Genomic DNA, 11,800 nt, shown 5'->3' with positions numbered 1-11,800 from the left:
ACCTTAAGATTGATGGGATGTTAATTGCTTAATAAAATCAGGAACCACACCTGTGTGGAAGCACTAGCTTTCAATACACTTTGTATCCCTTATAATACTATTTACTCAAGTGTTTCCATTATTTTGGCAGTACATTCCATTACATTGATAAAGTACACTAGTGCCATCTACTGGTAGTGTAACTGAACAGCATGATATTGATAAACGCTCACACGAACCTATAAAGAACCTATAAAGAACCTATAAAGATGACGTTTGACAGACAAGATTGAGGCTTTAGGAATTTGTCTCAAAACAATTTATTCATACAGTAACCAAACTTTTATCCTTTGATAAATATGTACAAAAACTCTGCATTGCTGCAATCATAGAGATCAATCTATGCCTCCAACAACAATTGAGTGTATTCATTTACCATTTCACTTGTCCATATCCACATGAATTGCGCTAGGCAAACCAAAGTCCACATTACTGTCCGATGGTGACCGACTGGTGATTGTATAACAGGCCACAGAAAGGTCTCGTTGATGATGCGTTTCCTGTTCAAAGAGGTTTACCTTTCTCAGCGCTTTCTCTTAGCTTCAAACTTGTAGACAGCAGAGACATTGACCGTCTCTTTGCTCACCTTCACCTTCTTGTTCTTATCCTGGACAGAGAGGAGACACCACAGAGATGGTAATACTGTTGAACATTCTATCATTTAGTGTGTCACCGTATTCTGTGGGAGACACACAAGCACAACGAGGATCAAAGAAACCTCCTATATATATAGTTAACAAGCAGGCTGTTCTTTCTAGAAGTAGATGCCCCCTTTGGGACAGTGGATAGAATCGAATGGATTAGCACAGAAAACTATTTAAAAGCCTAGAATTAAGTACAACTTGTCCACCAGAGGGGGGAAACGTACCTTTGGCTTTTCTAACATGTGAAGCCCCTAGAAATACCCCATCAATACAATTATCATGGGGAAATCCAAGTCTTTCTCAACCACCGTCTTAAGCATTACGAATCATTACGTTTATATGGCTTGTAGTCATCTCCTACTCACGTGTAGGTCTTTGCGTGTCTGGATCTTCTGGCCAATGACAAACATCTTCTTCTCCCGGTCAATCCGCTGGGACAAGATCTTATACTGGTGCTTCCTCTGTCTGGCCAACTTCTGCAGAGAGGAAAACATACACAACCATCAACACATGTAACAGAGAAATACTCTGTAGAGAGTTGAATAACCACACACCACCATAATTGAGAAATGTGAGAAATCTTATGAATTTATGCTAACAAAAGGCCTTAAAATGAGAGACTGGAATGGTCTAAAAAATGTGCAAACTCGACCCACCCGGTGCCCTAGGCGAGCTAAAACGAAAGCACCCATTGCTGAGGATCAGTGTGGCCATCAGGCTACACAGGGACACTCCTGACTGACCTTTATCACAAGAGGCTCCACGGCACCCTGGATGGTCTGGGTCTCCAGCGTATGGAGGGTGGGCCGGTTGTACACCCTGTCCACCAGCTCAGGAGCTGTGTCCAGGTGGCTGGCCAGGTCAAAGTCTGCTACTGTAGTGGAACACAAAACCAGGAGATATCAGGGCTCTGTCAGTTTCAGATGGTCTTTAAAAACAGTCTTCAGTTAAAGGAAAGATTCACCCATTTTGAATGTTATTTCGTATTTGTGCAACGCTGAGCGATATTCTATAGATTCCCGGGGACATATCATATCATGTTTTCATGTTTATCGGAGCTACCTGATCGGCTCTCCTATTCTTAGACGCTTTATGGATATGGGCCCTGATTCCTAGGTGTACAAGAAGAATGTCTGTACGTATGATGAAAGTGGGAGTTAATGGCCTTCTGTATGAAATATCCAACGCAATACCACAAAATAACACTACCCAGTGTGTGTGTATATATATACACACACATACATACACATATATATATATGTGTATGTGTGTGTATATATATACACACACACTGGGTAGTGTTATTTTGTATATATATATATATATATATATATATATATATATATATATATATACACACACATTTGAAGTCGGAAGTTTACATACACTTAGTTTGTAAACATTAAAACTCGTTTTTCAACAACTCCACAAATTTCTTGTTAATTAACAAACTATAGTTTTGGCAAGTCGGTTAGGACATCTACTTTGTGCATGACACAAGTAATTTTTCCAACAATTGTTTACAGACAGATTATTTCACAATTCCAGTGGGTCAGAAGTTCACATACACTAAGTTGACTGTGCTGTTAAACAGCTTCGAAAGTTCCAGAAAATGATGTCATGGCAATAGAAGCTTTAGAGGCTAATTGACATCATTTGAGTCAATCAGAAGTGTACCTGTGGATGTATTTCAAGGCCTACCTTCAAACTCAGTGCCTCTTTGCTTGACATTACAGGAAAAACCAAAGAAACCAGCCAAGACCTCAGAAAAAAATGATAGACCTCCACGACTCTGGTTCATCCTTGGGAGCAATGTCCAAACGCCTGAAGGTACCACATTCATCTGTACAAACAATAGTATGCAAGTAGAAACACCATGGGACCACGCAGCCATCACACCGCTCAGGAAGGAGACGCGTTCTGTCTCCTAGAGATGAACGTATTTTGGTTCGAAAAGTGCAAATCAATCCCAGAAAAAACAGCAAAGGACGTTGTGAAGATGCTGGAGGAAACAGGTACAAAAGTATCTATATCCACAGTAAAACGAGTCCTACATCGACATAACCTGAAAGGCCGCTCAGCAAGGAAGAAGCCACTGCTCCAAAACCACCATTAAAAAAGCCAGACGACAGTTTGCAACTACACACAGGGACAAAGATCGTACTTTTTGGAGAAATGTCCTCTGGTCTGTTGAAGCAAAAATATAACTGTTTGGCCATAATGACCATCATTATGTTTGGAGGGAAAAGGGGGAGGCTTGCAAGCCGAAGAACACAATCCCAACCATGAAGCACGGGGGTGGCAGCATCATGTTGTAGGGGTGCTTTGCTGCAGGAGGGACTGGTGCACATCACAAAATAGATGGCATCATGAGGAAAGAAAATTGTGAATATATTGAAGCAACATCAAGACATCAGTCAGGAAGTTAAAGCTTGGTCACAAATGGGTCTTCCAAATGGACAATGCCCCCAAGCACACTTCCAAAGTTGTGGCAAAATGGCTTAAGGACAACAAAGTCAAGGTATTGGAGTGGCCATCACAAAGCCCTGACCTCAATAGATGGCATCATGAGGAAAGAAAATTGTGAATATATTGAAGCAACATCAAGACATCAGTCAGGAAGTTAAAGCTTGGTCACAAATGGGTCTTCCAAATGGACAATGCCCCCAAGCACACTTCCAAAGTTGTGGCAAAATGGCTTAAGGACAACAAAGTCAAGGTATTGGAGTGGCCATCACAAAGCCCTGACCTCAATCCTATAAAACATTTGTGGGCAGAATTAAAAAAGCGTGTGCGAGCAAGGAGGCCTACAAACCTGACTCAGTTACACCAGCTCTGTCAGGAGGAATGGGCCAAGATTCACCCAACTTATTGTGGGAAGCTTGTGGAAGGCTACCCAAAACGTTAAACAATTTAAAGGCAATGCTACCAAATACTAATTGAGTGTATGTAAACTTCTGACCCACTGGGAATGCGATGAAAGAAATAAAAGCTGAAATAAATAATTTGCTCTACTATTATGCTGACATTTCACATTATTAAAATAAAGTGGTTATCCTAACTGACCTAAGACAGGGCATTTTTACAAGGATTAAATGTCAGGAAATGTGAAAAACCGAGTTTAAATGTATTTGGCTAAGTTGTATGTAAACTTCCGACTTCAACTGTACTTTGCTTGGTGTTCGTATTAATGTATTCCTCTACCTTCTTGCTTTGAGTCCAAGTAGAAGGAGTGCCTGTTTTTCTGTTTGTTGTCAGCGTCCAGGAGATGGAGTTCTGATTTCAACCTCTCAATTTTCTGAAGGCAATTCAAAACACTTAAGCCTGCACTTTCACCACCATTGACAACTTCAGTGATTAAACAGAGTGAGTACAAGAACGCAACAGTCTGCACGTTGCACTCCACGGGATGAATTAACAGTTGATGTTGTTCAATTGCTTTTCATAGGCTCTTATTTGTGCTGACTGGCAATAAGTTCATTCAAGAAGATAAGGAACAGTTTATTCAAGTTTAAAAGGCACCACACTGAGCTCTTACCTTGCCCTCAGCCACTCTCTTCATCTCTACATATCTGATATCCTGCGTCCTCATCACCTTCCTCTGTTCCTCTGTATTCTCCTCCTCTGTTCCTTTAGCCTTATTTGCCACATGCACTCCATCCTTTCAGAACACAAGAGGACCAGAGATGAGGGGATTTTATTATCAGACTGCAGAAATGGCACAACCATTAATCTATCATGTTTTACTTTCATTCTTATACCAGCAAGGATGAAATATGGACATGGTAAGACAGTCAAACATGAAATGACCGTATAAGCTAGCTATTGTATTAGCCCGAGTGCCAGTCTGTTTGTGCCATCATGCCAACTGATTATCACACCTGACAATGAGCATGGGAGTTGGCAAGTGCACAAACAGATCCGGGACCAGGCTACTCCTGTATAACCTGGTCCCAGATCTGTGAGGTCTTACTCCATTGTGTTTGGCTTGACAATGACCAGGAGTTGACAAGACAGCACAAATCTGGGACCAGGCGAAGCAACATCCAATGAGTGATGACTTACCTTAAGCTGAGAGCTGACCATCTTAAAATAGAACTCATCAGGGTTTTTGTCCAAGGCTTTTTTACGCAAAGCAGCAAGGGTGTTCTCTTTCTTGTGGTGGTCACTGAAAATGTCAAAACAAAGCGTATAAGATCAGCAACCAAATCAAATCTGTACATGGACCACACATATCTAGCTGTGTAGCTTACGTGACAGTTCAGCAAATGTGAATGTGTTACTAGAATAAGCATGAATTAGATTGACTTACTCCGCACGAAGTTTGTAATCCTTTTTCTTTTCAAGATGTCCAAGATGTTTTCTGAAAACAGGCTGTGGCACAACATTAAAGATTATTAGTTGGTTAACGTTAGTTATTACAGTAGGCAACAGGAACCAAATTCACATTGTTATTAACTAGTTAGCAACATAATTCTACATGTCAACAACCACCAATTACACTAATCAATACTTTACACATTGGTAGCTGTACAAACAATAGCATTGCTACCTGGAAAGTTAACGCGTTAGCTAGCTAGCGACAGTAGCTAGCTAACGTAATAACTATCTCATCCTTACCTGGGATCTTTCTTTGTGATTTTTTTGTTGGGATTTCAATGCCTTTCTAAACGACGACATATTGCCAATTTTCAAAGTACAAAATCTATAATGTAGACAGTTCTTCCTAAAACAAGCAACTGCCTCAAAATTCTCCCTTAGTAAAACACGTGGGTATACAGGAAGCGCTAAAAACACTTGGGTATACAGGAAGCGCTATTTCACTTTTCATTTAAGAAGATTCGCTATTTCTTCACTCTCCGCTGGCAACCATATGTAGTACAAATCAAACCAATGATATTATGGTGAGCTCTCTTGATGTTATGGTGGGTGAAATTAGTGATGACGAAATATTAATATATGTTTAGAATTTCCGTTAGTGTCATTATTCATATCAACAAAATACACAACATCAAACTTTTGTTGAAATTATCAGATGTGGTTGTTGCAACATTCGCAATTAAACAGTAGGTGGCACTGTTACACACATTTTGACAATTAACCAGGCACTCCTGCCCTGATGTCGAAAGTATCAAATCAAATTTATTTTATATAGCCCTTCGTACATAAGCTAATATCTCGAAGTGCTGTACAGAAACCCAGCCTAAAACCCCAAACAGCAAGCAATGCAGGTGTAGAAGCATGGTGACTAGGAAAAACTCCCTAGAAAGGCCAAAACCTAGGAAGAAACCTAGAGAGGAACCAGGCTATGAGGGGTGGCCAGTCCTCTTCTGGCTGTGCCGGGTGGAGATTATAACAGAACATGGCCAAGATGTTCAAATGTTCATAAATGACCAGCATGGTCAAATAATAATAATCACAGAAGTTATCGAGGGTGTAGCAAGTCAGCACCTCAGGAGTAAATGTCAGTTGGCTTTTCATAGCCGATCATTAAGAGTATCTCTACCGCTCCTGCGGTCTCTAGAGAGTTGAAAACAGCAGGTCTGGGACAGGTAGCACGTCCGGTGGACAGGTCAGGGTTCCATAGCCGCAGGCAGAACAGTTGAAACTGGAACAGCAGCAAGGCCAGGTGGACTGGGGACAGCAAGGAGTCATCATGCCCGGTAGTCCTGACGCATGGTCCTAGGGCTCAGGTCCTCCGAGAGAGAGAAAGAAAGAGAGAAGGAGAAAATTAGAGAGAGCATACTTAAATTCACACAGGACACCGGATAAGACAGGAGAAGTACCCCAGATATAACAAACTGACCCTAGCCCCCCGACACATAAACTACTGCAGCATAAATACTGATGGAGGGAAAGTACTATGTGATAGGTATTTGGGTATGATGATGAGTCAGGCTCCTCCTTTACGTGTCATCTTTCTGATAATGAATGTCCTAATAAAGATGATATAACTAACCCCTTGGTCCTAAGGACTACCTTCTAGTATTCAGCAGAATATGCTCACTAAACCGAGGGGCTTAAAATATCTATTTTAATGCTATTATGCACGTATATTGTTATTAATGTCATTTTTCCACGTAAATTTAAAAAGTAGCTTTAACTTTCGTTGTTGTGAGGATAATCAAATAAAAATCAGCGATAAGACAACCAAATTAGCCATTCAGCCAGTAAACCCTTAAAGTTTTACTGTGTTGAAAGTTTCCCATTAAAAGTTTTACTGTGGCTTTAAAATATCAATTTTGGCAATCTTTCTTCAAGCAGACCAAGGCAGATGCCAACATCCTGCTACAGAGACACTGAACACACATCACCACATTAGCTTTATGTGGACTTTTTAATCATTGGCATCCAAAACTGAGATCGTCCAGTCTGGCCTGTTCTGTCGCGTGCTGCACAATGCCAGGCTTGGAACCAGGAAGAGCTCCATAACAAACCCAGGTCACTGCGCTAGTCAGTTTATATGTCTTGGCCACAGTTTTGATGCTCCAAATTACTTAAGTCACCATAATGAAGGCCTGCTTTCGCCAAAGAAGTTGTCAAACACAAACAGATAATAAACTCAGCAAAAAAATAAACGTCCTCTCACTGTCAACTGCGTTCATTTTCAGCAAACTTATCATGTGTAAATATTTGTATGAACATAACAAGATTCAACAACTGAGACATAAACTGAACAGGTTCCACAGACATGTGACTAGAAATTGAATAATGTACCCCTGAACAAAGGGGGGGTCAAAATTAAAAGTAACAGTCAGTATCTGGTGTGGCCACCAGCTGCATTAAGTACTGCAGTGCATCTCCTCCTCATGGACTACACCAGATTTGCCAGTTCTTGTTACCCCACTCTTGTTACCCCACTCTTCCACCAAGGCACCTGCAAGTTCCCGGACATTTCTGGGGGGAATGGCCCTAGTCCTCACCCTCGGATCCAACAGGTCCCAGACGTGCTCAATGGGATTGAGTCCTCATGCCTCCTTGCATCATGCCTAAGGCACATTCACACAGATAAGCAGGGACCCTGGGCATCTTTCTTTTGGTGTTTTTCAGAGTCAGTAGAAAGGCCTCTTTAGTGTCCTAAGTTTTCATAACTGTGACCTTAATTGCCTACTGTCTGTAAGCTGTTAGTGTCTTAATGACCGTTCCACAGGTGCATGTTCATTAATTGTTTATGGTTCATTGAACAAGCATGGGAAACAGTGTTTAAACCCTTTACAATGAAGATCTGTGAAGTTATTTGGATTTTTACAAATTGTCTTTGAACGACAGGGTCCTGAAAAAGGGACGTATCTTTTTTTGCTGAATTTATGTTTGTGTTTTTCCAACATGAGCTCTTTATGTTTCCTGCTGGAGTCCAGACCCCGAATATGACTCATATCCAAATCAATGGTTTCAAATAACCTCAGTGACAAACATCAGTGACAAATGCCTCTGTTGATGGACACCTGAGTGGATCTCTCTCCTCAAATTTTTACTCTCACGTTCCCCTGGCCATGTTTTCGTTTATGATGTGGGAAACATGGAAAATAGGTCATTTACAGTACAATGCTTTTCCAACAGTCTTGAAGGAGTTCCCACATATGCTGAGCACTTGTTGGCTGCTTTTCCTTCACTCTGTGGTCCAACTCATCCCAAACCATCTCAATTGGGTTGAGGTCGGGTGATTGTGGAGGACAGGTCTACTGATGCAGCACCATCATTCTCCTTCTTGGTCAAATAGTCATTACACAACCTGGAGGTGTGTTTGGTCATTGTCCTGTTGAAAAACAAATGATAGTCCCACTAAGCACAAACCAGATGGGATGGCATATCGCTACAGAATACTGTCGTAGCCATGCTGGTTAAGTGTGCCTTGAATTCTAAATAAATCTCAGACAGTGTCACCAGCAAAGAAGCCCCACACCATTGAACCTCCTCCTCCATGCTTCATGGTGGGAACCACACATGAGGAGTTCATCCGTTCACCTACTCTGCATCTCACAAAGACACAGCGGTTGGAACCAAAAATCGCAAATTTGGACTCATCAGACCAAAGAACAGATTTCCACCGGACTAATGTCCATTGCTCGTGTTTCTTGGCCCAAGCAAGTCTCTTCTTCTTATTGGTATCCTTTAGTAATGGTTTCTTTGCAGCAATTCGACCATGAAGGCCTGATTCACGCAGTCTCCTCTGAACAGTTGATTTTGTATATCACCCCTACCTTGTCACAACACAACTGATTGGCTCAAATACATTAAGAAGCAAAGAAATTCCACAAATTAACATTTAAACATTGAAATGCATTCCAGGTGACTACCTCATGAAGCTGGTTGAGAGAATGCCAAGAGTGTGCAAAGCTGCCATCAAGGCAAAGGGTGGCTACTTTGAAGAATCTCAAATATAAAATATATTTTGATTTGTTTAACACTCTTTTTGGTCACTACATGATTCCATATGTGTTATTTGATTGTTTTGATGTCTTCACTATTATTCTACAATGTAGAAAATAGTAAAAATAAAGAAAAACCCTATAATGAGTAGGTATGTCCAAACTTTTGACTGGTACTGTATGTCAAAACATGTGGGGCCACAGTGCATGAACCAGAACCATGTCGGAAATTACACACTCCCCATCTCTCTCACACAAAAATAGTTATTATTAATACATTACATATACTGTCACGGGCATCGAAAGCATGCTCTTCTCCTCAGTGACATGGTTTCATGGCCACATCATTCCATGGAGGATAAGGGGGTACAACACCTCCTTGGGGAACACCGCTCTCTCTCGCTCCACTTCCTGATACAATAATCCAAAGAGAGACCAGGCAAAGCCACAGTGGCACCAGATCCCTAATCCCTAATCTCATGTAGAATCTCACTTTGAGAATGCTATGGAAAAAGCTCAAGAAGGAAGAGGGATATTCCACAAACCATCTTTTTTTCTGGATTTGCACTCTCTGTGCTCTATCCCACATGACCACAAAGAATCTGTTTAATATGTGTGAGATTTGCCCAGCGAGCAGAATATTCTGCGGGTGATGAAGAAACCTCTGAATGGGTTCAGTGTTTCCACTTTATGTCACTCACTTGTTTTTCATTTTCATCTCTAATGACCCTACTGTTCGGGGTCTGCCTCGGGGCCACTGTGATATACTAGTCCACTAACATGAGTCTAATTACCAAAACACAGATAGCACTTTAGGATTTACGGGTTAAATAATGTCTGCGTAGATTTGGACTAATCAGCACTACAAGCCCAAATGCCTGTTGAATTATTGTAAGGGGTAGATAGTAGAATGAAGATTGTGAGTCATAACAAGTAGATCCTAGAGTGGGAGGACAAGAGCATTCGCCAAGGGTCAGGGATTTCGGAATACCCTTATGGTGGCAGATCAAATCAAATCAAACTTTATTTGTCACATGCACCGAATACAACAAGTGTAGACCTTACCGTGAAATGCTTACTGACAAGCCCTTAACCAACAGTGCAGTTCAAGAAGAGTTAAGAAAATATTTACCAAATAAACTAAAGTAAAAAATAATCAAATGTAACACAATAACATAACAATAACGAGGCTTCATACAGGGGGTACCAGTACCGAGTCTGTGTGCGGGGGTACAGGTTAGAGGTAATTTGTACATGTAGGTAGGGGTGAAGTGACTATGCATAGATAATAAACAGCGAGTAGCAGCAGTGTACAAAATAAATGGAGGGTGGGGGGGGGGTCAATGTAATAGTCCTGTGGCCATTTGAATAATTGTTCAGTAGTCTTATGGCTTGGGGGTAGAAGCTGTTAAGGCGCCTTTTGGTCCTAGACTTGGCGTTCCGGTACCGCTTGCCGTGCAGTAGCAGAGAAAACAGTCTATGACTTGGGTGACTGGAGTCTCTAACAACTTTCCTCTGACACCGCCAATTATATAGGTCCTGGATTGCAGGAAGCTTGGCTCCAGTGATGTACTGGGCTGTACGCATTACCCTCTGTAGCGCCTTACGGTCAGATGCCGAGCAGTTGCCATACCAGGCGGTGATGCAACCGGTCAGGATGCTCTCGATGGTGCAGCTGTAGAACGTTTTGAGGATGTGGGGACCCATGCCAAATCTTTTCAGTCTCCTGAGGGGGAAAAGGTTTTGTCTTGCTGTCTTCACGACTGTTTTGGTGTGTTTGGACCATAATAGATCGTTGGTGATGCGGACACCAAGGAACTTGAAACTTTCGACCCCCTCCACTACAGCCCCGTTGATGTTAATGGGGGCCTGTTTGGCCCGCCTTTTCCTGTAGTCCACGATCAGCTCCTTTGTCTTGCTCACATTGAGGGAGAGGTTGTTGTCCTGGCACCACACTGTCAGTTCTCTGACCTCCTCCCTATAGGCTGTCTCATCGTTGTCGGTGATCAGGCCTACCACTGTTGTGTCATCAGCAAACTTAAAGATGGTGTTGGAGTTGTGTTCGGCCACGCAGTCGTGGGTGAACAGGTAGTACAGGGGGGGACTAAGTACACACCCCCGAGAGGCCCCAGTGTTGTGGATCAGCGTGGCAGACGTGTTGTTGCCTACCCTTACCACCTGGGGGCGGCCTGTCAGGAAGTCCAGGTTCCAGTTACAGAGGGACGTGTTTAGTCCCAGGGTCCTTAGCTTAGTGATGAGCTTCGTGGGCACTATGGTGTTGAACGCTGAGCTGTAGTCAATGAACAGTATTCTCACATAGGTGTTCCTTTTGTCCTGGTGGGAAAGGGCGGTGTGGAGTGCGATTGAGATTGAGTCACCTGTGGATCTGTTGGGGCGGTATGCAAATTGGAGTGGGTCTAGGGTGTCCGGGAGGATGCTGTTGATGTGAGCCATGATCGGCCTTTAAAAGCACTTCATGGCTACCGACGTGAGTGCTACGGGGAGGTATTCGTTTAGGCAGGTTACCTTCACTTCCTTGGGCATAGGGACTATGGTGGTCTGCTTGAAACATGTACGTATTACAGACTCAGTCAGGAAGAGGTTGAAAATGTCAGTGAAGACACTTGCCAGTTGGTCCGTGCATGCTTTGAGTGCACGTCCTGGTAATCCATCTGGCCCGGCAGCTTTGTGAATGTTGACCTGTTTAAAGGTCTTGCTCACATTGGCTACCGAGAGCGTTATCACACA

The 11,800-nt window shown here is 42.4% G+C and overlaps 1 protein-coding gene across 1 annotated transcript; it reads right to left on the bottom strand.

The window, feature by feature from the left end:
• Positions 1–280: 280 nt before the first annotated feature.
• Positions 281–5,487, bottom strand: LOC120047559 (probable U3 small nucleolar RNA-associated protein 11). Its single transcript, XM_038993089.1, has 8 exons — positions 5,304–5,487; positions 4,996–5,057; positions 4,749–4,851; positions 4,222–4,344; positions 3,888–3,981; positions 1,427–1,557; positions 1,049–1,159; positions 281–646 (listed from the first exon to the last, which is right to left on the bottom strand). Exons 1-8 carry the CDS (start codon positions 5,361–5,363, stop codon positions 563–565), a joined length of 768 nt encoding a protein of 255 aa, XP_038849017.1. The 5' UTR covers positions 5,364–5,487; the 3' UTR covers positions 281–562.
• Positions 5,488–11,800: the final 6,313 nt, after the last annotated feature.

The sequence above is a fragment of the Salvelinus namaycush genome, chromosome 5 (genome assembly GCF_016432855.1).
Source record: "Salvelinus namaycush isolate Seneca chromosome 5, SaNama_1.0, whole genome shotgun sequence".
Taxonomy (NCBI): Eukaryota; Metazoa; Chordata; class Actinopteri; order Salmoniformes; family Salmonidae; genus Salvelinus; species Salvelinus namaycush.
This window is presented reverse-complemented; position numbering and strand designations above follow the sequence as displayed.

Bases quoted from the DNA above. Each gene is read 5' to 3' on its own strand.
- LOC120047559 (XM_038993089.1), bottom strand. From the start codon at position 5,363: ATGTCGTCGTTTAGAAAGGCATTGAAATCCCAACAAAAAAATCACAAA. The intron at 4,345-4,748 runs GTAAGTCATCAC...GTGTTCTGAAAG, and splicing joins TGGTCAGCTCTCAGCTTAAG to GATGGAGTGCATGTGGCAAA. The intron at 647-1,048 runs GTGAGTAGGAGA...CTCTCTGTCCAG, and splicing joins AGACACGCAAAGACCTACAC to GATAAGAACAAGAAGGTGAA.